General features: G+C 40.1%; 1 protein-coding gene across 1 annotated transcript in view; it reads right to left on the bottom strand.

Annotated features, from left to right (window-relative positions):
- Positions 1-782: 782 nt before the first annotated feature.
- The window catches only part of LPAR3 (lysophosphatidic acid receptor 3), an 82637-nt gene continuing 55620 nt past the window's right edge, over positions 783-27799 (bottom strand). Inside the window, exon 3 of the mRNA XM_058660885.1 lies at positions 783-2515. Within this exon, the coding sequence (XP_058516868.1) occupies positions 2184-2515 (332 nt within the window). The 3' untranslated portion in view covers positions 783-2183. The remainder of the gene's footprint in view (positions 2516-27799) is intronic.

Genomic DNA, 27799 nt, shown 5'->3' on the forward strand with positions numbered 1-27799 from the left:
CCAAATAAACAGTTGTCATGGAGACCAAACTTCTCTCACTAAAACTGATTAATCAGAACACCTCAGACAAATCTAAGAAGAAATTTAAATCTTATTTGGAAAGGGAGCAGCTCATGTCTTCAGTCAAGGCTGCTTTGGCAAGGTTTGGAAGGAATTTTCAGTATCGCCGTAGTTGTGACTTGCAGATAAGCTTGGGATTCCAGAATCTGAGCAGGAATACTTTTTGCTTCTCCACACCAATCTCGGGCTCTCCTGCCCACCCCCTCCCCACAGCTGGGTTTGCGATGTGTTTTCAGAGAGTCCTGACACCCAGGGCACTTGTCATATTCCAAACATATCTTGCACCACCACAGAGACTTGTGTGTGCATACAAACAGAAGAAATATGTTTCTTCCCTGAGTTTCCACACTCTGGATCCTCTCCAGACACCATTCTGAACACGACACTCTGCTGCATGGTGCTAAAAATGATTCTTTCCTCAAAATAAAACCTTTAAAGATCCCTGAGTTGCTATTCGTGGAGTGCAATTCAACTTCAATTCTCCACCCTTTGGCCAGCTATAATTCAAAATGCTTCCATAAAACATGGAAGTACACTTTTACTTTTTGCTTCATGGCAAATCTGACTTTTCTTCTGCAATAGAAATATGTGCTGTAGTTGCCACTATATATATATTTTTTTTTTCACTTAGAAAATACACAAAACAATAAGTGCTTCAACAAGACAGAAACATTTTTTTAACTTTATTTTACAGGTAGGTTTTTTTTTTATATAAGCTTCAGAGAGATCATTGGCTGCACAGTGTGTGAAATCAACACCTTCAAATCATAAATCTCTCGACTTTGGGCCAGTCTATCTAAAAGCATGGCTTCTCAAATGTTCTTATTACAAGTAGTTCTTGCACATAAGTGTTACATCACAATAGCAAAAATGTAAACCTCTTTTGCAAACTACATAAATACTATAATATATGCCTCAATGTTAGTCTTATTTTAAACCAGAATTATCCTCTAAATGGTTTCTATAGCAAACTTTGGTCAGTAGCTTACAGAAGAGTAAAACATAGTTTTCTTCTTGTCCATTTGCCTTTCATGTCGCCTTCTTACGTCTTTGAAGGAGAAGAATTCCAAATGGAACCAGCATCAAAATTATGCCCTCGAGTAAGGCAAGTAAAAGAAATATGTAGATAACTTTAGGCAAAATATGAGCTTGAGAAGCTTCCATATACACAGTCTGCCCAGTGGTGTGAAGGTAGCTGCAAACAAAGCTTAAGTTAATTCACTTTTGAAGCTCTTTGCAAGGGATCCAGCCTGCTCCTCCACATACTTTTGTGTCTGCTTTCAGAGAGTCAAATGAAATGCCTGTTTCAAAGAACCACCTCTTTCTCCTTTTTTCTTTTTGAGCACAACAGGTCATTCCTTTAGCTATTGTCCTCGATAGGGATATCTAGGTAGCCAGCAAATTCACTTCACTAACTCTGCCCTTGGAGCCTTTAAACACGAAGATAGATTATATAAACGCACACACACAAACATACATCTGCACACATATGCACATAGTGGGGAACACATCAAGCCTGTTTCCCTTCAAATGAGGCTTTTTAACATTTGCACTCATCTGTTGTTATTTTAAAGCAGCCTTTTCCCTCCGAATGTCCTTGTGGTTAGAAATCAAGTTGAATCCAGGTCCTTAACTAATCTGTTATTCTTAGGTTCCTATTGAATACCTAATTACTGGCCACAATTTTTTTTTGAAAGGAAAAAAAGTATTGTCCAAGCATGTCTAAAAAGTTCAAATGCATACACAAAGAACTACAGAGGCTCTCCAAGAAGCTACCTAAGGTGGTTCAAGTAACATTATTTATCATTTATTTTGGCCTGGGCCCTTGAACAACACCCTCCTGGAACACACCAAGGACAGCTGCGTGGAGGCAGCAGAACCCTGGGTGCTGGTGGGGCGGAATGCTCTGAGAGTTCCCAGGACGAACAGAAATCCACTGCACCTGTTCTCAAGACTCATTGTGATTCTCTTTACTGCCCATGCTTTTAAATAATGTAAGACAATATGCATTTTTGGTTTTTAAAAAGTAGCAGTGATGAATCCAGACCTCAAATAACAGTGGCCATGGGCTCTGGCAGAGACAGGTGAAGGCCTGGGTGGGTGGAGGGGGCATCTGCAGCAGCCTAGGAGCTGCAGCTCTTATTGCAGACTGTGCCTTGGCTAATACTGTCTTCTATGTATTGGCTGCCTGTGTCACTCCTGCTGAGCACGGTGGAGGGCACACGAGAGGGACGCTTCTCCGGGTTGTTCTCCTGGCAGAAGCAGCAGATCATTTTCTTCATGGTGCTGTACATGTCCTCATCTTTGTACGAGTAGATAACGGGGTTCATGACAGAGTTAAGCAGCGCCAGCAGCAGGAACCACCTTTTCACGTGCTGCACGCCACACTGCGTGCAGTTCAGGCCATCCAGAAGCAGCACCACCAGGCCCGGCGTCCAGCACACCACAAATGCCCCTGTGGGGAGAGAAGAGGAAACAACAGGTGCTTAGATCCCAAACTGCTTATTCAGCTTTTGGTCAGCAGCATCCAGGGACTGTAAGAATTTGCTATGGCAACTGTAACGCAAACTCCCAAGCAATTCTGATCTTGTGGGGGACAAACAGCCAGGAAGCTCCTTGACCATCAGCCATGTCCTATTTCCCTTTCTGATCTGCTGAGGAGTACTGTACATCCTCCCTTCTCTGGCTGTTCACTGAACCATGCTGGGTAGTAGTTGCAGTCACTATCTACATTTGACAAGTAAGAAACCTGTGGCTCAGTTCCACAGTGACAATGGGGAGGTCTCCGTCTCCAGGGCTTATATACAGAGCAACATCTGTACAGAGCAGATCTCACATTCCGCTCTTTTCTAAATCAGAGTTTTCTTAGTGTTTTCCTAAAAAATCGGACACTCTGTGTCTACTGCATTCTCCTAGTGTTTTAAACTAAACTGCTACTCAGAAATCATATTTTACATGCATTCATGTTGATGTTTCGGAAGCACCACATCCTTTTTGACATATTCACATGTCTGTTTATTCACCTGCTCCAGACTGAGGTTTGTTTTTGTATGAAATAAATATTTCATCGTAGGAGAGCTGGAAACATGCTTTTTAAAATTCTGCAACTGAATGTGGAGAGTTAAGTCTCTTCAGAATCTCCAGGCAGTGGATCATGCTTACCTCTGACCTGTGTGATAGTTTTCTCCTAACATATGGGCCAGAGGCTCAATACTTCCTGGCTTAGTTGTCATAACCTCTGATAACATTCACAGTGAAACTCTGTGCAGTGCTTACTCCAGGCTAGCATCTGGTGTCAGTTCCTCCTCTCACTGTATTACACAGCACCATTCTAGGGAGTCTGGCAGTTATTCTCCCCAAGAACAAAATGAGGCACAAGGGAATGGCATTAACTTCCCCATGAGCAACCGGTTCTGAAGGGAATTCCTCATTTTGAACACAGGCAATCTTTTGCCATGAGCTATGCTCTTGTCCACTTTGTGACCCATCTCTGAAGAGTACTCATTCAATAATGGTTCATGACATTCTTAAAATTTGCTTAGGAGCTATTCTAGGCAGAGAGCAAGGTCGACACCAAGCACTCAGAAAGCTAAAATGATACTGGAAAAGAAAGACTAAGCAAGCAAGTCTATAAAGAATAGCACCAACGAATTACTCTTACTAATTAGAATAAGTCTTGGGCAGAAATCTTCCAGTTTCTTTTCTTTCTTTTTCTTTTTTAACTTCAGCAAGACAAGTAAAGAATTAGAGAAAAATGGTGGAAGGCAGAGGAGTACTATGCCCGCTTCCTTATCTGAAATAATTATTTCAGGTGGAGAAATGAAGAGCTGGCATGAACTACTTAAATAAGGCACATCACTTCTCTGAGCACTCCACTCCCGCCTTAATAAGGTAAATATCACAAGCCGATTTTTATGAGGTAGCTGAAAGGATGAGAGGTGCTGGAGAGGTTGCCCAACACTAAATAGTGATTATTCCAGCTTCTTTGTTCCCATTAAAATCAGATGTCTCCAAGGTAGCTGGAGGGCCTGGTTCTCTAGTTCACCTTTGCAGCTCACAAAAGACTCCCTTTTCCTTTCATCCCATAGTGTTGTTGGTCTAAATGATACATATGGGATGTGAAGATAAGAGATCAGAGATTTGAGGCCTCACTCCACAGGGCCCTGGGTTCTGCTCACTCCAAATGAAGGACTGCAAGCTGGCTCTGGGATTTTTCAACATTTGGATCAGAATTCCTTAGTGAGCATGCAATCAGTTTAATGTATTCAAAGCAGGTTTTGGTTTTGGTTTTAGTTTTAATTGAAAGAACAGAATAGTTCCAAGTACATACTACAGATAAAGGGAAGCTCTGTTTCATGGAAAGTATTTTTTAAACATATTATATTGTTGTGTGCATTAGATATAAATAAAAGTCTAATTCTTGCTACTGGGCTTAGTCTAACATTCAGAACACACTAAGTGTGCAGCTCATGTGTGAGGCTCCACCCAGCTCCCACAATAGTAACACTTGGTGCTCCGACTCTCCCCAAGAGGAGGCTACATAAGACAGAAATACACAAGCCAGACTTCAAATGCTGAAGCTGCCAGCTTTGAAGTGAAGAGTCTTTGCTATTTGAAATCACATAATTTCAAAGAAATCTGGCTGGAAGTGTTCCAAGGCCTTGTGTTGATGGGAAGGAGCACAAACCTTTATAAATACACACATCTAAATTTAACAAAGTATGTAACTTTCAAACTAACATTACGATGAAAATGCCAATAAAATAAAGAAAACAAAATCTCAATTAAAAAAAAAGAGGGAGCAACAAGTGAATTGTAGGAAGAAAATGAATGAAAAGTAATTTGACAAAAAAATGAATCCAAATGCATTGCTAATAAAAGTCAATGAAAATTAAGGTTTAATTTAAAGGTAGATAAATCTAAGCATATTTGATGCCTAATAGTATGTCTTCATGTGGTAAAATCACAAGTATGAACAAGATGAATATTGTTAGAAAGTTTATGACATGTTTATTTCTGTAGAGAGAAGGTTGCTAGTTGGGCACTTAGGAGTTTCTACAGATATTAATAATGTTCTACTAAACTAAGTGGTGAGTATACAATCCTGCCTAAGCTCTGATCAGCATCATGAATTTGGGATTATCGCCTAATTTCTCTGGGCCTCAGTTCTCTCAAGTTTAAAAGGAAGGCAGTATCAGTACCTGTTTCCAAGGGTTGATACCAAGATTAAATAGGACTAGGCTGTAAGTCCTTTCATTGAGAAGATAAAAGCTTTTAAGAGAGGAGTCTGTTGTCCAGCAGATTCAGGGCCTCTCTTGACCAGGCTCTTCCCTTTGCCTGAACTATACTGAGAAAAACAAAGAGAAGAGCCTGTATCCTAAAGCCAAGAGAAGCCTTAGTGCGGTTTGAGCTCTGACCACATAAAACATTCCCAACTGCCATGAAATGATAACTTTCAGCTCCTTATGAAAGTCATATAAAATTGACTGATTTTTCCAGATTCAATATGGGAATAAGATGGTATGTCTAAGCACTAATTACAACAAATTCTAAGAGGTTGGTTCCCAAATTTGGCTGCCCACTTAAATTGCTATGGGAGATTTTTAATAGTGCAGATTCTGACTGGGCTCCACATTGGACCCACCAAAATCAAAATCTCTAGGGTGGGATGCAGAAATCTGTAGGAATAGAGGTCCCCTAGGCAATTATTATACACAATTAATTTTGAGAACTATTTATACTGAGCCAAAATGTTTTAATCAAGCTGATTCCAGCAACAAAATCATAGACTGTATGACATGGCAAAAAGCTAGGGAAGAAATTGGGGCAGAATTCCTTCAAATGGAAACATAAGCATCTCCAGAGATTAGTATCTTCAATTTGTATTTTGACAAATATTTGGGCTTATAACATATAAAATATATGGTATCTTCAAAAAGTTCGTGATTTAAAAATACTATAAAAACTAAGCATGGATTTTGATAAATTTCGTACTGTAATAAACTTGTCTTTCATTTTACATAAACTTTTTTTTTTTTTTTTTTTGTTTTTTTTTTTTTTTAATTATTTATTATTTAACTTCAGTAATTACATTGTATTATGTGACACAGTTACATAGATACTTGGGTTCTCCCCACCCCTCCCCAAACCCTCCCACCATGGTGGATTCCTCCACCTTATTGCATAACCACAGCTAAAGTTCAGTTGAGATTTCCCCATTGCAAGCGTATACCAAACATAGAGTCCAGCATCTTATTGTCCCGCCAAGTTCAACGGCTTCTTAGGTATACCCTCTCTGGTCTGAAGACAGAGCCAGCAGAGTATCATCCCAGTCAATTGAAAGCTCCAACATACCATCAGCAAAAATTTACATCATTATGGAATTAATTGACATAGTAATGAGTAACCAATATGTTAAAAGTAAATGCGGGTTCCCAGCCACCTTCTGTGACCACCTCACCTATACTTCAATTTTAGTTTATACACAACATATAACATTCAAAACATAACATGTTATACATAACATCATATCATCTTAAATTAAGGCAAACATGTGGTATTTAACCTTTTGTGATTGGCTCATTTCCCTTAGCATGATGGTTTCCAGTTTGGCCCATTTGGCCACAAAGAACTGCATTTTGTTTTTTTTAATAGCTGAGTAGTATTCCATGGAGTAGATGAACCATAGCTTTCTTATCCAATCCTCTTTTGATGGGCATTTTGGTTGTTTCCATGTTTTTGCAATTACTGATTGTGCTGCTATGAACATAGGAGTACATGTTGGTTTCTCATAGAACAAGTGTTCTGGATATATTCCTAGGAGTGCTATTGCTGGATCATACGGTATGTTGAATTTGAGTTGTTTGAATATTCTCCATACTGATTTCCATAGAGGCTGTACCAGCCTGCAGCCCCACCAGCAGTGGAGTAGGGTTCCCTTTTCCCCGCAACCTCGCCAACAAGTGTCGTTGGTGCTTTTATTCATGTGGGCCAGTCTTACTGGCGTTAGGTGGTACCTCATTGATGTTTTAATTTGGATTTCCCTTATTGCCAGGGAACTTGAGCATTTTTTCATATGTTTATTTGCCATTTGGGTTTGTTCCTTTGTGAAGTGTCTGCCCATTTCCCGTGCCCATTTCTTGAGTGGGTTGTTTGTTTTGACATTTTGGTTGTTTTGTAGCTCTTTGTATATTCTGGAGATTAGCCCTCTATCACCTATGTCGTGTGCGAAGATCTTCTCCCATTCTGTGGGTTGCCTTTTTACTTTGTTGATTGTTTCTCTAGCTGTACAGAAGCTTCTTAGTTTGATGAGGTCCCAATTGTTTATTTTGGTCTTGATTTCTACTGCATCTGGAGTCTTTTTTAGGAAGTGAGGGCCTACCCCTAAGTGTTCCAGTGTGTTTCCAACATTTTCTTCCAAAAGTTTGAAGGTTTCTGGATGTAGGTTTAGATCTGTTATCCATTTAGATCTGATCTTAGTGTATGGTGAGAGATGTGGATCTATTTTTTTGTTTCTGCAGGCTATCAACCAGTTGTCCCAGCAGCATTTATTGAACAGACCTTCCCATTTGCCTGGGTTGTCGTTTGTCTTTTTGTCAAAGATTATTTGGCTGTATCTGTGTGGGTTTCCTTCTGGCGTTTCTATTCTGCTCCATTGATCTTCCTCTCTATCTTTGTGCCAGTACCACGCTGTTTTGATAACCACTGCCCTATAGTATGTCCAGAGGTCCGGAACTGTGATTCCCCCTGCTAACTTCCTGTTCTTCAGGATAGTTCTAGCTATCCGTGGTTTTTTGTGCTTCCAGATGAACCTTTGGATCATTGTTTCCAGATCTGTGAAGAATGTTTTGGGCAATTTGATTGGGATTGCGTTGAATGTATATATTGCTTTTGGCAGTATAGACATTTTAATGATATTGATTTTACCTATCCAGGAGCATGGGATATTACTCCATCTTTTGAGGTCTTGTTCAATTTCTTTTTTAAGCAGATTGTAGTTTTCTTCAAATAAGTCTTCTACATTTTTGGTTAGATTTATTCCCAGATATTTCATACTTTTCTCTGTTATTTTGAATGGTATCTTGCTGGTTAAGTCTTTTTCCATCTTGGGGCTGTTCGCATACACTATGGCTGTTGATTTTTGTTCATTAATTTTGTACCCTGCCACTCTACCAAACTCTCGTACAAGTTCTAGCAGTCTCTGTATTGAGTCTCTTGGCTCTTCTACATAAAGAATCATATCATCTGCGTATAGTGAGAGCTTGACTTCTTCGTTTCCCATTTGGATTCCTCTGATTTCTTTTTCTTGTCTTATGGCCTCAGCGAGTACCTCTAGGACTATGTTGAATAGTAGTGGAGAAAGTGGACATCCCTGTCTTGTTCCAGATCTCAGTGGGAAGGGTTCCAGCTTTTCTCCATTCAGTATGATGCTGGCGTTGGGTTTTTCATATATTGCTTTAATTATGTTGTGGATTTTACATTTTACATAAACTTTTTAAAAAGACTTATGTATGTTTGGATTTGAAAGGCACAGTTACAGAGAGAAGCAGATCTACCATTTTTTGTTGGTTTACTTCCAAAATGGCTGCAACAGTCAGGGCTGGGCCATAAGAAAGAGGCTGGAATTCAACCTGAGTCTCCCATGTGGGTGCAGGGCCCCAAGCAGTTGGACTATTCTCTGCTGCACACTAGCACACTATTAGGGAGCTGAATTGGAAGTAGGGCAGCTGGGAGCTGAAACTGCTCTCATGCAGGATGCTGGCACTGTTGGCAGCAGCTTATGCTGCTGTGCCACAATTGCTGACTCCTTTCTATAAAGTTTCTGAGGAATCCTCATACTTTTCCCAACACTAGCAGCAAAACCACTCCATAGGCCAGGCATGCACAGTCCTCTTTCAGGTCTTTGTTAAGTCTCTGGTTTGCCCTGCCAGGCATGCTATCCTACCTGTTAGTTCAAGGTCTCCGTTTCTAAGTTTAGTCATTTTCCGCTTCTTTCACTGGACCTCTCTCATTTTCCAACCTGGAGGAACGAGTTCCCTCCCAATCCCCTGCCTTTCAGGGATTGTCAGGGATAGAACCTGGGCATGATGACTATGTATTGTCACAGAAGATCTCAGCTCAAGAGACACTCAGTTGAACTGAGTATTGAAAGTCAGGCATGACAATGCAGAGATGACACACAGCATGATGTACTTGAAGAATTCCAAATGATGGGCCCAGCACGAAAGCCTAGAGGCTAAAGTCCTCACCCTGCATTCACCAGGATCCTACATGGGCACTGGTTTGTGTCCTGTCTGCTCCACTTCCATTCCAGCTCCCTGCTTGTGGCCTGGGAAAGCAGTTGGGCCTAGCCCCAGGCCTTGGGACCTGGCACTGGCATGGGAGAGCCCAGGGTGTTTCTGGCTCCTGACTTCGGATCAGCTCATCTCTGGCCATTGTGGCCACTTGGGGGGTGAATCCAGTAGACGAGCTATCATTCTCTGCGTATCTCCTCCTTCTTCTCTCTCTGGCTACCTTTCCAATAGGGATGAATAAATCTTAAAAAAAAAAGATTTTCACATGGTTCAGCATGGTTTTAATCTGAAAGAAAACTAAGAAGAGAACATAGGAACCTAGGGCCAGATTCAGAAAGAACTTGTGTGAAATACTCAGGAGTTTGTATTGATGCATAAACGCAATGGGCCTTTGCCAAGCAGGAGTTTATTCAAAGAATTTATTCTGAATGCCCTCAGGCACCCATGCTACATGACGAATTAACTTCTCTTTCAAGCATCTACAATGATAAGAAATATGTACTGCTCTTCAAAAGATTAAGAATATATTTTTCTATATTCCATGGTTCATAGAGAAACACTAATGAGAAAGATTGGATCAAAGGATTTTCAGACTCAGTAGCAGCTCAGTGGTTTGTGAAATCCATTTAGTGGGTTTGTAACTAGCAACTTAAAAAGTGTGAAATAGAACAGAAAACATCAGAGTGCATCAAGTATGGTTTGAAAGTTATTTCAGTTACACACAAAAACGTGCGTACTGTTCTGTGATACAGAACACAGGCATTTTGTGGGTTTCAAATTTTAAAACAAGAAGATCGAAATTGACTTTTATAGATCTGTGGTTTTCAAACCATTTTTTTAAAGTAAAGAAAAATTTTCCTCTTGTCAGACTTCAGAATCAGAGCTTCTCTGATTTTAAAAAGTTTTGCATTGCAGAATTTGCTGGCATTTTGGTACTTCAAAACTCCTCCCATTCACATACATGCACACACTGAAGCACTAGCCAATGTCAAGGAACTCTTAACAACTCCAGCAATCACACTTCAAAAGCTACTTTGAAAACAGAGTAGTTACTTGAAGAATTTTGGTTCCAGGAACTCCTATAGATATCAAAACCTACAGATCTTCAAATCTCTTACATAAAATGGTATAGGCAAATCCTCCTGTATATTTCCAATCGTCTCTACAAAGCACAAAGTAAAAAAAAATCATTATACTATATTGTTTGGAAGTATGACAGTGCAATTTTGTATCTGTTCAGTACATAAACAGCCATTTTAGGCTTAACTGCACAATACACATCAACAGCAACATAATTATTTTTCAAGGGTTTTTGACTCTTGGTTGGTTGAATCCATGGATGAGATACCTAGGATAGGGTGGACCAACTATATTTCCTTTTAAAAAGGCAGAAAGAAAGAGAGGAAAAAACTGAAGAGAGAAAGATCTCACATCTGTTAGTTCACTCCCCCAATACCCCCAAGAGTTAATCCAGGCTGAATCCAGGAACTTGGAACTCAGTCACAGTCTTCCATATCCTTGGCAAGGACCAAACTACTTGAGCCATCACCACTGCCTTCCAGCACGTGTTAGCAGGAAGCTAGATTGGAAATGGAGAAGCTGGGACTTAAACGATGTACTGTGATGTAGAATACAGGCATCACAAGCAGTGCTTAAAGTGCTGCATCAAACACCCACCAGCTTCCCTCCCCTTCCTCCCACCACTGTATTTAAAAAGCAAAGCTTCGCCTGAGAATTCAGGTGGAAAGGAGGCATGTGAAGTAAAAGCTTGCTGCAACTGAATCAAAACCACATGGATGCCTGCTTAAAACTTAGGTTCTGGCCCTCACCTAACCCTGCCAAATGAGATACCAAGGAAGGTGTGATCTGAAAAACTCCACTTTTAACCAATTTCCTGGGGGAAAGCATCTTAAAATTTGAGAACAACTGGTTTAGGTGGGAAGACTCGCCTGAAGGCTGGCTAAAATCCAGTAAAACTGATCAAGACCACCAAAAGCAGTGGGGTGTGGGGCTGAGGAGGATGAGTGCCGGTCTAGGTAGTAAGGGGACAGCAAAGAATCCATGCAGGCTGTGTAGCATGTGGCTGGGATAACTGGGTAAGGGAGACAGAGGAGGGGCACGTTTTACAAGGCAGTGTTTGTAAGTACTGGTCACTCAGAGCATCTAGAACCCCTTCTTTTAGAGATGTGTTGAGGGCAGCCAGGAACAACCAGAAACATGGCTGTCAGCTCCAAGTTGAAATGTGAACTTGGGACTCAGAAGCAGTAGGTGGCAAGTGCAGGCATATGTCCTTCCATGATTTAATAAGTATCTATCCACCATGCACCAACTATTGAGAGTGAATGTCTTCATAATAATTTCCTTCTATCTCCAATTTATATTGATAAGATACAAGCATTTTTTATTTTAATAAATTTTAATTTTATTTTAGTATCTGGCTAAGACTCACTTGTCATTTAATTAGACTACAGGTTGAGCTTTCCTCTAGTAATTAAAGTAATTTGAGTGCTACACTAACAAAAAAATCAATGACAAAAATCCAATGTTAATTTTGAAAGTAAAGTGAATCGTATGCTAGAATATTCTTTTGCAATCTTGAAATAATACTTTAATTACCACATTTAATCAGAAACATCAAATTAAGGAATGTCTAACATTTGTGAAGGAGGATACAAATTCAAACGAAAAAACTGGTGATAAAAAAAAAGATCTTTGAAAATTCTTAATTCACATTATGTTTAGATAATTTATAATCACTGCTCATCCCAATTTGGAAATTTATAAAGCACCTCAAGCAATACCCTGGCTACTACTTCCTGTCCACATTCTAGGAGGTAGGAAGCGTAACACTCTTTGTGGGAGACATGCACTAACGAATGTGTTTAAGATAGTTCATGGGCAGGCTTGTTGTGCAGTGCATCAGGTGCAGCTTCGGATGCCCACATCCCATGCTGCAGGGCCTGGTTTGAAACCCCTCCCTTGCCTTCAATCTAGCTGCCTGCTTATGGGCATTGTAGGCTCCAGTACTTGGGTCCCTGCTACCTATATGAGAGACATATACGTACTTGCAGGCTCTTGACTTCCACATGCCCTTAGCCCAAGCTGTTGGGGGAATTTGGGCAGTAAGCCAGCAATTGGAAGATCTTCCTCCATGTGTCTGACTTCTGACTAAAATGAAAATAAATTAATTACTTAACAAGAGAGCTGAGCATTACTGGGGTCTGGGTTATAAACAGGACATGCAGGAAGCTGGGGCCACAAGCTGAACGACTATTCCAGCTCTTCAGGGCCCATGCTTTCCTGTTCCCTCTAGTCAGTCTTATTTTTAAAAGATTTATTTATTTGTTTGTTTGTTTGTTTATTTATTTATTTGTATTGGAAAGTCAGATATACAGAGAGGAGAGACAGAGAGGAAGATCTTCTGTCTGCTGATTCACTCCCCAAGTGGCCGCAACAACCGAAGCTGAGCCAATCCGAAGCTAGGAGCCTGGAACTTCCGGGTCTCCCACACAAGTGCAGGGTCCCAAGGCTTTGAACTGTCCTCAACTGCTTTCCCAGGTCACAAGCAAGGAACTGGATGGAAAGCATGGCGAATGGGACATGAACTGGTGGCTATATGGGATACCAGCATATGCAAGGTGAGGACTTCAGCCTCTAGGCTACTGCACCAGGCCCCCATATAGTCAGTCTTATGGAATTAACAAACAAAACCCCCAATATGTGAGTGACACACAAATAAGACATCCATAAAAATAAAAACAACTTATTATACAATAGTCTCACTTTGGCACATGAACTAAGTTAATCAAACAAGAGTAAATAATTTAAATCTTTTCACTGTTATTTCTGTTAAATCTATTCACTGTTATTTCCAGGAAAGGGCAACATGCTGAAGACAATAATACTAACCTAGGAAGCTACGGGGCTGTCTGACTTACTAAAACAGAAAATTACAACTCTACATAAAAGTTAGGTTGCAGACCTCATCTTAGGGCAGCATTCTTACTTGAAAGAGAATTTGAAAAGTAAAATTTCAAACTACATATCTATTTTGGGGTGGGAGCCTTATAATATTTGTCTCACTTTAGTACAATGTTCAGGTGAACTGCATTTACGTGTTAAAGAACTTCAACAACTCAAAAACTAGACTTCCAGACGTGACATGCATTTAGATCCATGTTATATACCCACAGGGTTTTGTAAAAATACTTATTTATTTGTTTGTTTATGGACAGAGAGAGAGAGAAAGGGAGAGAAGAAGAGAGGGACGGGGAGGGAGAAGAGAGAGAAAGAGGAACGATGGAGAAGTTTCATCTGATGGTTTACACCCTAAATGGCCACAACGGCCAAGGCTGGCCCAAAGCAGCAGTTAGGAACTCCATTTGGGTGTCTCATCCAGCTCAGAAGCCCAAGGCCTTAGGGCATCATCTGCTGCTTTTCCAGGCACATTAGCAGGGAACTGGCTCAGAATGGAGCAGCCATAACTGAAACCAACACATATAGGGGATGCTGGCACTGCAGTCGGTGGCTCAACTCAATGTACCACAATGCCTAGCCCTTAACTTATAACATTTTAGAAGCCCAATGATTCAGAAAACATATTATCACATATATGGAAGGAACGAGAAGATACAGCTTTGGAAAGTCTGAATTATTTATATTGTAGAAAACAAGAAAACACAAAGCTATTTCTAATAGGTGATGAGCAGTGAAATACCCTGCAAATGACTCAGTTAACAGCACTGTCACCACTGCTGAATCTTCTGGCTCTAACAACTGGTTTTAGACACTTGTTTTAAATTTGTGGTCAGTGTAGGAAAGTTGGAAATGTTGATGCAAGAAGCTGTGAGATGAAATTTACAGCAAAGGCATACCAGCTTGAACCACACACTAGACCTAATTCCAGTGTTGAACTCCAGGCAATAGCTGAAAATCATAAACTATATAAGAAAACACCATCTCCACCTCCAGATTCCACTTCAAGCATCACATGCATTGACCAACAATGCCTTACTCCCTCACTATTATACCAGGGGCCTTTTGGCATCTAAGAAAAGGTGAGGTCAGCCGGGTGTTCAGGCAAAGGAACAGTTATCTGCTCACTAGAGTCTCAGAAACTGACATGTCACAACTAGCCTGTCCAAGGATCTGAAATTCTTCCAGCTGGAGACATGACTTTGGATGAACAAGGCCTTTGTTGCACCTCATGGGGAAGTACCCACCTATTAAGCTGCAGGTATGTAATATTTTATCACATTAACCACCGCTAGCACAGAACAGGGCCCTGAGGGAAGGTAAAAGGGCTCTCTTTCTTGGATCTGATATATTTTTTGAAAGCATCGAAGCAGAGGCCACTGCACAGGAAAGTCAACTGGAAGAGCAAACAAGACTCTCAAGACACAGGTGATAGAAAATGCTGTTTTGAGCTCACAGCCAAGGGGCTGGGAGCCAGGCGAGCTGGAGCAGGGGGCTGAAATCATGCTGCCTTCCAGAGAGATGAGCCTGGAAGAACTCCGGTATGGTACGGCTCAGTCCTGACACAGGGCTACCACTTCTCAGTCTGCTAACACAGCTGTCATCACTAATCACCCACAATCACTATTTGCTTTAGAGCCCAGTTAAAACCCAGTCCTGTCCAGCCCGGTTCTCCAGACAGCCTCCAGCAATCCAACAGAATTTATCCTGGAGAGGAAACCCATTTATTGCCACATTCAAAGCAGGGGGGGAAAAAAAGAAAAAAAAAAAAAAAGAAAAGAAAAAGGAGCACAGGCCTGAATCAAGCAGACCCTGAGTTGAAATCCAGTTTACAGTCAAAGGTAAGTCATGTGTCCTTTCTGGGATTCCCCTGAGCTACAAAAGGAGCATGACAGGATGACTCCATGGGAATTCTGTGAGAATTTAATGAGATAAAATGCGGAGAAGGTCCAACGCAGAAAACACTCAGAAAACATTATTTTTGACTGCCCAGAGGTGTTGGTTATTGCCCCCCCCCCCCCCCCGCCCATGTGCTTCTTCAGTAATTTATGAGCAGATCTGGGAAAGCGCCTCAGGGGCAGTTATGTGCCAATAGTACTCCTAGTAACTTTTTTTGCTGCTATCACGAAATACCACAGACTGAGTAATTATAAATAACAGGAATGTTTTGACTCATGGGTCTGAAGGCTGGAAAGTCCACAGTCATGTACACGAGTATCCAGTGACTTCTGTGCTGTGCATAACATGACAAAAGAGCACATGAGGAGCACAAGTTGGAGGTGGGTGGCTTGCTCATAACAAATCCACTCGAGGTAAGCAATCCAAATCCCAGGATGATGACATTTCTCTAGTCATGAGGGCACAGCCCTCGGGGCCACACTGCTTCTTAAAGGCTTATGTCTTATCTCAACAAGGGTTCTGGAAAGGACATTCGAACCAAATCCCAGGAGTACTGACAAGCAGTTATACTCCCTCCATTTCTATATACATGTTTCCACATTATTAGACTGATATCCTTAGGAGACACACCTCCTTTGTTTTATTTTATTTTATCTTACTTAACCCATTTTTTAGAAGATTTATTTATTTTTCTTGGAAAAGCAGAATTACAAAAAGAGAAGAGAGGAAAAAAGAGAATCTTTCATATACTGGTGTACTCCCCAAATGGCTACAATGGCCAGAGTTGGGCTGGTCCAAAGCCAGGAGCCAGGAGCTTCTGCTGGGTCTCACATAGGGGGTAGGGTCTCAAGGATTTGATCCATCCTCTGTTGCTTCCCCAGGTCATACGCAGGGAAATGGATCAGAAGTGGAGTACCTAGGACCCAAAATGGTACCATATAGGATGCCAGTGCCTGCTTTGCCACCATGCCAGCCCCAACAGATCCCTTTTTTATCTTATTCAACTGGGAATTTCCAGTATTTATCCAAGGGCTAAATAGGTACTTAATGAATGCTTATTAAAGAGTAAGGGTTCTTTATTCAAGTCTAAAACCTAGAAAAGAGTATGATTTAAAAAGTGCGATTCTATTTCTTTGCTCTCAGTTTTATCACCTATCATTAATGGGCTAGACAAGAATGACCTGTTTGGCTCCTTCAGACTCTTATTTGATAATATGGGTCTTGTTCACAGTTTCCTTTAATCATAGTCAATACACAGCCCAAGTAACAGCGAAGAAAGGTAAAAATGGATGCTTTGTTTAGTGCCAGGTTAGAGAAGTTTGTGGTAAAACTTAAGATGCATGTTATGATCCCAAAAGAAACTGGGGTCTTAACCAGGCACTCAGAATTCAGAATTTGTTCAACTAGCATACAGTGAGCAAGTGTTAAGCATTAGCCATGTGCTTCATCACCAGCACTAACAAGGAGATGGATGAGTAAACGGTTACCATGCAGGCACAAACAAGATGCCATAAGTGCATACTGACTCATCCTCTCCAAGAGTTAGAATGAATGTCCCCTGAAGGGTCACCATGGTTTGAGGTTTGTTTTTGTTTTTTAAATTGAGAGCCAGAGAGACTGATAGCGAGAGAAAGCCCACATCTGCTGATTCACTCCCCAAATGCCTGCAAATTGGTTAGGGTTGAACTTGGTTAAAGCACAAAACAGAAGCTAATCCAAGTCTCCTAGATGGGTGTCAGAAACAGTTGCTTGAGTCATGATCACTGCTACCCAGGGTCTCCATTTGCAGGAAGCTGGAGGCGAGAACTGGTTATCAATCTCAGGTACCCAATGTTGGATGTAGGTGTCTTAAATCTAGACCAGCCTCATGTCCTGGATTAAGTTTTTAAGCAGACACAAGTACTAGGAATACCTCTGGTCATATGTTACGGATAAAGGTCACATAAGTGGGCTGCCTGAATTGCTGCTCTTGCCCCCAAGACTGGACTTTTTCTTTTTGTTCTGCTACCTTGTTATTAATGGCTGCACAATGTTTATAAGATACATCTGTTAAAAGCACACCACTAAATAAACGATTCCAAGGTTTTATAATAAAGTGGCTTCTAACTCAAAGGAGTTCCAGAAGACAAGGTCAGGCTGTCCTTGTCATTAGATAAGTAGGCAACCCCTCAGAGTCCCATCTCTCCCTAGTGCGGGTACTCAGAAACATCTGAATGAGCAGTATTCCGAAGTCACAAGTTGATAGACTATTTACTAACAGAACCCTACAAGACATCTGAAGGAAGTGGAAACCAACATGTAGAACTTTTATGGGCATCTCACCATCTGTGTAAGGGCTCACAAGTGTGCACTGCAACACCCCAGGGAATAAAACTCACAGAGAATGATACTGATGTCCTTTGGAGTTGTTCAGTGTGGATACTCTGCCAGCAGTAACATTACTACTCAATAGCCCAGGAAGCCTTCATAAATATATCATTTAAAAGCCAACAGAGATGATTTTTACATAGTCTGATAAGCAGCTATTAACTCACTTAATCCAACACTTGCCACTTGTGATGAAGACTTTGTAATATTAGTGCAATCTCTAACAACCTGTATCCAATGCAATAAGATAATGCGATATAATCTATAAACCAATAATTAATGTCAGAATACTTAAGATTTACATCGAAAAACTGTAAAACCTACTATACCCTCAATACGCTATGTTAACCTGTAATGGGGAGGGAGTGCAGGGAAATCTTTCAGGACCATAATAAGAGTGAGAAAAAAGTACAATATAGCCTATCAAGATCAAATTTGGTAATTCATAGACAACAGACTCAAAGCGGCACTAAACAACAGTAAAACTACTATACCAATGCATGAGGGGGGAATCGGGTGCGATCCTGACAACCTCTTAACAGGAGGTCATGTGCGTGGAGCAGGGGGGCACTCCAGAATGGAGCAGGTGGTAAGGAGGAAGCTTGGATCCCAACCATGAAGACTCCCAGACCTTCACCACAAACTATTAATATGAGCAACAAGGACTATATCCCAACTGCCAAGGAGGCCACAGGGAATTGGATGCCCTCGGAGGCCGAGTACTCTGAGGTCACCCACCCCCAACCGGAGCTTCCGCAGGGGATGGAAGAAGTCCAAACACTACCGTGCAGAAACCAACGTCATCGGAAAGACAACCAGAAGCCCTGAGTGGTCCGCAGAAACAGAAGAACAATAAATGTCCTTCGGGACCAGGGAGGAGAGCTTTCTCTGGTCCGAGCCTGGCTCCACCTCTGGACCCCCGCCCTCCCTCGCAATGACCATCGGGATCGCTTCGAAAACCCCTCACAGCAAACAAACAATCATACAAACTAAAAAAACCTAAAATAAATAGACAAACAACAGAAAGTAGAGCTTGAAATCTGACAGGAAAGAGCTGGCGTGGATTGGCTCATGCCTCACCGGGTGGGACACAAAGATTAGTTACTCCTCACCATGGTGTTGAGGATTTTCCTGCACCCTCCCCCCAAAAAAATGTTCTGCACATTAAATGTCGACAAATGTCTTGTTAGAGTTACAAGCCAGTCTAGATTATCCTAAACTCTACCAAGATCAGCAAAATTATACTTCAACACAACAAATGGCTAAATACTAAAATGAAATAGACACGAGACAGCTGAATGGTACCTTATAGCCATTTTAAGGTATATAGCAGCCGGTCCTGTATATAAACTAAAATTGAAATGTCAATGAGCTAATCATAGGTTGTGGTTAGGACTTGCTTTTTTTTATTTTATTAATTAATTAATTAATTAATTTTAACATACTGGTTACTCAAAACCATGTCAATTCCATAATATTGCAAATTGCTGTTGATGTTATATTGGGACTCTTAATTGACTGTGATGATATTCTACCAGCTCTAACTTCGGACCAGAAATGGTCTCCCCAAGAAACTGTTCAACCCATCTGGACAATAAATAGCTGGACTCTGTGCTTGGTATATGTTTGCAAGGAAAGAATCTTGATTGAATTTGAACTGTAATACTGCATCAAGGTGGAGGAATCCACCAGGGGGGAGGGGAGGGGGAGGGGTGGGGGATTCCCAGAGCCTATGAAACTGTCACATAATGCAAAATAATTAATAAAAAAAAAGACTTTATTAGCAAAATTCAGCAAGAACTTCAGTAAAGCTTGTAGGTTTGAAATACTCTACAGCAGATGGCAGATCTCTCTTTCTGTCACTCCTTCTCTCTGGAGCTCTGCCTTTCCAAAAATAAATAAATAAAGTCCTTCAGTGAGTATTATGGGATTATAAGATTCTTTCTAATTGAGGTTCTTTTTAAAGATTAAAAGTTCTAGCTTTTTTTTTCACTTTAAGATTTCAAAAACCCCAAAAATCTAGGAATTTGACACCCATCATAATGGCTCAGTGACTAAATCCTTGCCTTGCATGTGCCAGGATCCCTTATGGGTGCCAGTTCACGTCCCAGCTGCTCCATTCCCATCCAGCTCCCTATTTATGGCTTGGGAAAGCACTAGAGGATGACCCAGAAACTTGGGACCCTGCACCCATGTGGGAGATCCAAAAGAAGCTCCTGGCTCCTGGCTTCAGATCAGCTCAGCTCTGGCTGTTGCGATCACTTGGGGAGTGAACCAGCAGACAGAAATTTTCCTCTCTGTATCTCCCTCTCTCTGTAAATCTGCCTTTCCTATAAAAAAATAAACAAATCTTTAAAAAATAAATCTAGAAATTTTATAATACAGCAAACAGCCCTGAACGGGTTAGAATAAAAATAAAAATGGGTTGAGAGGGCATCTGGTTTAGATGCCACTTCAGATACTTACATGCCATATTGGGGTACTACGTTTAAGTATTGGCTCTGCTTTCAATTCTGGCTCCTATTACTACTAATCCTGGAAGGTAGCAAGATAGCCCAAATACATGGAAGAACTGGATTGTGTTTCTAGTTCCTGGCTTCAGTCTGGTTTAGCTCTGGGTTTTGTAGGCATCTGAGAAATGAACCAGCAGATGGAAAATATCTCTCTCTCTCTCAATCTGTGTGTGTGTGTGTGTCTCCCTCTCCCTGACATTAAAATAATATGAAAAACAAATTTCAAAAGAAAATATAGGGTCTGTGCATTGTGGCATAGAGGGTTAAGCCCACTGCCTGCAATGCTGGCATCCTAGATGAGTGCTGATTTAAGTCTTGGCTGCTCTTCTTTCAGTCTAACTCCATGATAATGTGCCCTGCAAATAAGATAAGGATAGGTCAAGTATTTGGATGTCACGATCCACTTGGGAGACCAGGATGAAGTTCGGGGCTCCTGGTTTCTTACTGACTGAGCCCTCGTGTTGCAGCCATTTTGGGGGAGTGAATCAGTGGATGGAAGATCTCTCTGCCCTCTTCCTCTCTCTCTCTCTCACTCTGCCTTTCAAATAAATAAAAATAAATTTTAAGTAGGTCATATCATTAAAAATTTGCTTAATAAGCTGATTCATCCAAAGATATCCTAAGAAACTATTGGAAATAATAATATATCGATATGAAAGATGTTTGTGACAGATTAGAAAACCTGGCTTATGAAACACTATGCTTAGTATGATTCTATTATGATTAAGTTGATTATTAACTAATACGCTGATTAACAAGTAAAGCATATATGCTTTTGTGTGCTTTAAAAAGATCCCAAAACAGATACATAATAATCCTAGAAGACATAATTTCTATGCAGCATGAACCAAATGATTTTTACACTCATATCTTTCATTATTTTCTTACATATTTATTGTGAGAATGTATTTACTTTAAATATTATACCCTTACTAAAACTATTTCTATTTCCATTTTTGTAACGAATATATTTTCATGAACTACAGTTAATTTCAAAAGATGCCACAAGAGCATGCTACAACTTGAGAAACTAGAAGTTGTCAGTTTCCTCTCCTAAAGAATGCTTTCATGGTAGTTTCACTCATTTTGCTACAGTTAGTTTACTAAATGTAGGAAGATGCGCAGTAAGAATTTTAAGTCATTAAATGGTAAACTCATGCTATAAAAAAATTAACTCTGTAAATGTGTAATTTTTATCATAATACCAATTTTTTTCTAATGGCTTTACACTAAGTCACAAAAATCCAAAATGTAAAGAAAGAGAAACCTATTGACCTGTGTTCTGAGCACAAGGTCACAAATGGTGACAAGTTCCTCAAGAGCTCGACAATGGCTAGTTCTCATCTGAATCACAGGTACTTGGCCATGTGGAGACTAGCACAGTGTATCAAGAAATGTAGGACTCTAGATTCTTCATTTATCTACCATCAGAGGATGAAAGGTCATTTAAGTCTCTTAAACATCTTATAAATAGAAGCAGTCCCTCCTTTGCTTAGGAAATGGACCCTCCTGATCATACTTTTGCCATTCTCTATTTTTGTTTTTGAATTTGTTTATTTGAGTGACAGACACATACACACACAGAGAGTGAGCGTGCAAGAGAGAAACAGAGACATAGACAAGAGGAGATACAAAGATTTTCCATCTGCTTTAATCCTTAAATGCCATAATAGAGGAGACTAAAGCCAAGATAAAGCTGAAATCAGGAACTTAATCCAGCCCTCCCATGTGGTTAGAAAGAAGTCTATTACTTGAGCCATTGCTTGCCACTCCCTAGGGTGCATACTAGGAAGAAGATGAAATCAGGAGCTGGAGAGGGTGTCAAACCTAGGCACTCTAATATGGGACACAGGCATCTCAAACAGTGACTTAATCACTAGACCAAATACTCCTTTGCCTTTTCCCCAAGTTGTCACCACTATAAGCAAAAGTATCACCAGAATGGGGAGTATTGCTAGGGAGCTACCCTTTGCTTGCTCTTGGTAAGAAAGGTCCACAGCCACCCGTGGCCAGTGTCTCTATGGTTCTAAGAAGCTGTGTTGCATGCCCCTACCTACCATCCTCCCCTTCAGTTGGCTGCTTCTAACATATTGAGAGCTTAGAGTGCAAATAACAAAATTTGGTAAGATTTGCAGTTAAATAAAGTCAAAAGAGTTCTGAAGAATGACATTAGCAATAAAGCACATGGAAAGGCTTTGACACAATAATCTGTGTTGAGAAGACATGGTCCACCATGTGCACAGGCAAATTTACAGATTATTTTACAGATTCTACAAATACAGAGACACCAAGAAAACAGAAATCATATCCATATGAGCCAATTTTAATAATTCACTTTGTTCCATGAAAGATGGAAAACTACCTCACTACCATCATGACTAAAATCAAATCAAAACAAAAGCCAACTAAACCAGAAAAGTTCACCAAGCAAAATCATTTATAGCCCAGTTTTCAAGTTCCATCTGAGATCTGAACACTGGCAGCAGAACACAGGGGAACGCTTTGAGCTTCTTTTTTTCGTTATTCCCAGCCCACACAGTGACAGAGAGCGACGCAAGAGCAGCAGACACAGATTTAGAGATAGTCTATTGTGAGTACACCCTACGAATTCTTCAGCACCCAACTTCTCCAGTAACGCATTTTACTTCTTACAATTTATGTTACAAAAACAGAGAATGCAAATATATATATATATAAAATAAACCCTAACTACACACACATATTTTTATATATACTTTATATATATATATATATACTTTATATATATATATGTATATATATATATCTATATACAGTTTATATATATATAGTTTGAACTTAGCCAGGTTAGAATTCAGAGCACTATTCAAATTTTGTTGAGTATCTTTTACTTATTGCTTATCATATCTAATTTTCTTTAAGACTATAGCAATTGTTATTGATCTCCTATGTTCTCTAAAGATTTTGTTTTATTTTGTAACAAGCAAAGCAATGCTAGTAATGCACACTCTTCAACTCTAAGAATCAATTACTGATTAACCTTTTAACTGGCAGCATGGAAAGCTACAAAAGATACGGACTTGACTTCTTAACACTTCTTATTTCTTTAAATCCTCTGTTATTCTGGCACCTAAGTGGCCTATTTTTTCCCACATCCTTGTAAATTCACTGTTCTTCATCTTCTCCTTTTCCTCAGGAATTCTGCTTGTATCCTATTTCTGATGGCAACTTCACCTAGCCTAGTAATTCTTTCAAATTTAAATCTCACTCACCTGATTCCACTCTTTGGATACTGCATACAACACTACTGTCCAATTCTGCCATGCTTCCTCCAATCAACATTTGGATGCAACATCCAATCAACCTATAAGAAGGTAATGCCACTTGTTTGGGAAATGAATAAGCAAGACAGATGTCATTTCTTTCCCAGTTTCAGGCTTCATTAGCTCCTTCACTCAGAATTTAGGCCCAGAATTGCCTCTGGGAGAGTTCTGCCATTGTGCCATCAAAGCAGTGTCTAGCTCATTTATTCCCTGAAATATTATAATGCTTGATTTCCTTGTATCACTCTCTGCAATCAATTTCCTATGAATTGATAAGCTGTTTGAAGGATTTATCAAGTGCCATTGTCCCACCTGGAATGGAGCTTGAAATCAGGGACTTCTTTCCCATTCCTTAGAGAGGGAACCAAAGAAAGGATGTTTAATAAATGCCCCATAGGATTCCCATGCTCAGGCAATGTGGAAATTACTGTATTGTGTATAAACCCTGATCTTTAATTCTCTTTGACCTCCCAACGAGAAAAATTTCTCAGATATTCTCTGCTTCAAGAGGAAAGATTTTCAATACTGATTGAAAGATTTTTCAATATGGATACATTGTAGATGCTCCTCTGAAGTGTAATTTTGTAATAATGAATGGTGCAGGCCTAAAGGGACTTAGAGAAAACTATGGTTCAAGAAAAGTTTTGGTAAGGCACAATCTGGCTAGTGACTTACTGTGCCTCCGGACAAAGGCAAGAACTTGCCACTAGCTGAAAACATTTTCTTAGCTTGTACTGAACAACTTTTTAAAGTTTCATAAAAGGAATACAATGGAAGACTTATGCAAATAGTAAGGGCAAAAGCAGAGGTGGCAGATGATGGTAGAGGACATAAATAGAAAGGGGAAGGGAAGGAAGACCAGACACGGCAAGGGCTACAAGCAGATGCCATAGAGATGATCTGGAAATGAGGAAAAAGGGAGGTTGTTCTTTGAGGTAACCCCTCAGCCAAAGTCATCAGACAAAGATATTACAGCTCAGTATCTGCCCAAACTTTACTATATCTGAAGCAAATACTATCTCAGGAGGCGATCCAAAGCCAGGAGCCAGGAGATTCTTCTTGGTCTGCCATGTAGGTGCAGGTCTCCAAGGCTTCAGGCCATCTGGTACTGCTTTCCCAGGCCACAAGCAGGGAGCTGTATGGGAAGCAGAGCAGCTGGGACATGAACCTGTGCTTCCCAATGCTTGAAAGGAGAGAATTAATAAGTTGCACTTTTGTGCTGCCCCCAAAGAAGTAGCTTCTAAATCACACAAATACAGAAGCAGAGAAAGATAACAAGTGTAAAGGGGCCTTTCTTTAAATGAAAGATTGTCTACCTAGGTCTAAGACATGGAGCAAATCAAGGCCATAATTCAATATAAAGAGTCTGACAAACCATTTCACTTAAATTGTGGAACAGAAGACCCCATGACACTCAAACAGAAAGCTCATCTTATTGTTCCTTAGACCTCACCTCTCCACCTGCTAGGAAGAAAATGTTAAAACTCCCTCTTTCAAAATTTCTCCTTTTCATTTCCTGGGTCATTTGTTTACTACTGTATACAATGAGTAATTTGGTATTTTTAGCTAATGATGAAGATATACATAAAGATTTACTATTTAGATAAACTTGGGTAATACTCTCTAAGCCCTGTTTCATCATCTGTAAAACAGACAAGGAATCCTCACTCCTCCCCCCCTTAGGGTGTTGAAAATGGGATGAGAGCATGGAAATAAACCCTTCCGTGCAGTGTCTAGTGTCACATCTTCATCATGCTCCTGGCTGTAATCCTTGACTTGTTATTATTCTAGAAAAGGCCTATTATAGTCTGATATTTGGAAACGCCTAACAGTGTTGATCAGAGGGAAACTATGATGCAATTTTAATAGCTTGGCCTCTAAAGCCACACTACTGGGTTTAAACCCCCAGATCTACCACTTCCTTTTATGTAAACCTGGGCTAAGTTTATTTTACATATTTATTCCCCCTGTACCTTAGCGATCTTATCTGCCATGAGAATCATAATCCTATCCAGCAGGGAACCAGCATTGTGTTGCGATGAGCTAAGCCACTGCCTGCAAAACTGGCATTATACAGAGAGGCCAGTTATGAGACTCAGTTGTTTCATTCCTGATTCAGCTCCCTACTGATGGGCCTGGAGAAGCAAAGGAAGATGGTTAAGTCCTGTACCCATGAGAGAGACCTAGGCTCTTGGCTTCAGCCTAGGATAGCCCAAGTCCCAGCCATTGTGGTCTTATGTGAATGATTCGGCAGATGGAAGAGATCTTTCTCTTCTTTCTCCTCTCTACCTCTGTCTCTCCCTCTGTCTAGCAAATAAATAAATATATTTAAAAGAAGAATGCCCATCTGCTGGAATGGTTGTAAGGAATATGCATATATAAACTTACATATTATGGATGTGCTTATATATTTTATGTATTTATAAAATATTTTTATATATTATACAATACTTTTTAATAATAATTAAAGAGATAGACACACACAAACACACAGAGTGCTCTTCTATTCACTGGCTCACTCCCCAAATGCACACTAAAGCATGGGCTGGACGAGGGGCCAGATCCCAGAGTCAGGAAGTCAAGCCAGGTCTCCTACACTGGTTGCAGGGAAACAACTACTTGTACCATCACCACGGTCTCAAGGATCTGTATTAGCAAGAAGCCAGAATTGGGAGTCAGTTCCAGGAACTGAACACAGGCATGACCACTGGGTTAAATGCCTATTCTCAACAGATTTCTTTATCAAAATAGGCTGCCCAAGGTGGGGCTTGAACTCACAATCTAGGGATTAAGAGTCTCATCTCTATTTACTGAGCTGGTGGGGCAGGTTCCATTGACTTCCTATGCAGAAAAATCCAAGGCATTGCTTGACACAGGGAGACTCTGAGTTAGCTATTCTCGTTGCTGGTGCCACTTTCCAGTTTTAGAGATGATTAGAATCAAACATAACAGTATAGGAAGAGATAAGAAAAACATTGAGAAAATAGAGCTGTTTGCAATACACATACTAACTGTGGTTTTCCGAATAACCACAGAGGTGAAGCAGCTTTATAAAATAAATGTAGCCATTTAGAACATAGCTCTACAGATGGAACTACATGAAAATGATATATGAGTGGCAGAATTAGCAATATTGAGACCTTCAGATTCAGCATATCTCTTATGCTAGCACCAGTAATGCTTTTTATTTTCATGTCATTTTCTCAACTAAACAATATGAAGGTTCAAGAAGTTCAAGGAAACTGTGTATTTTGTAAAAACTGCAGAGATTATAAAGTATTTGGCATACATACAAAGTCAATTTCTATTAACATCTGAAATACTCTGGTATGTGTTTCAAAGACTGACACTAAATATATATATATATATATATATATATATATATATATTAGTTTCTTAACTATTAGAATCAAAAGCATAGATCAAGCACTTAATATTTATTTATAAGTGATCAAATATAAATAAATTAATAGCCCAAAGACACATTTAGATGTTTTCCCAGGTTAAAGAAGTGACTTTAATTCAAACAGCAGAGTTTTACCTCTAGTTAACTGTATCAGAGACAAGAGCAGACGGGAAGAGAGAATGGCGGTGACATTCTCACAACCTGAAACTTCAGTTATGCAGATTCTATGGGGTCAATAGTGATTAAACTGAGGTTTTGATTATGAATCATCTTGTTTGCTTGTCAGCTCTCATTTGCCTATTCAGAGAAATGGGATATCACAGGGCCTTTCACAAGATCATTTGCTTTAAGCAGATGATACATAGCTGTGCAATTCAAGGATTTAATGTTTATATTCAAGTCAAATGAGATCAAATCATCTTCCCATACTTACAAAATCTTATCAGTACATCAATAAAACTTGTTTGTTTTGTTCGTAGAATCAGACTCTGAGACTTGTAAGAACCCTGGAGGTGACCTATCTATCTCCTCACCTTGCAAAAAAATCCCTTAAATAACATCACACCAAGGTCCATCTTACATCTACCTCATATCTCCAACAATGAGCAGCTCACCACTCTCCGCTTGGCAGCCAACTTCATTGAAAAATAGCTCTAGCTTTCAGAGAAAAGGCTTTAGACAATGAACTTATGCATTCTTTCTGTAATTTCTGTCTTTCGTCCTAGTTTTAGCTTCTCAATTTCAGAATACATTTTCTTTCCCGGGCAGTAATTCTTTAAAATGTTCTAACTGCCATCTTCCCCTTTGTTTTCTTCTTTGGTGGCACTTCTCTGATTCTTTCGTTTCTTCAAAAACCCCAGTCCCACATCTCAGGTGCTGATTATATCTAAAAAGTTCTTAAATTCTGATGTCTGAGCTGTCCTAAGATGTCAGTATGCTTTTACATATATCCACAGGAAACAAAAATTTCTTCCCCAATCCTGG

This window comes from Ochotona princeps, chromosome 2 (genome assembly GCF_030435755.1).
Source record: "Ochotona princeps isolate mOchPri1 chromosome 2, mOchPri1.hap1, whole genome shotgun sequence".
Lineage (NCBI taxonomy): Eukaryota > Metazoa > Chordata > Mammalia > Lagomorpha > Ochotonidae > Ochotona > Ochotona princeps.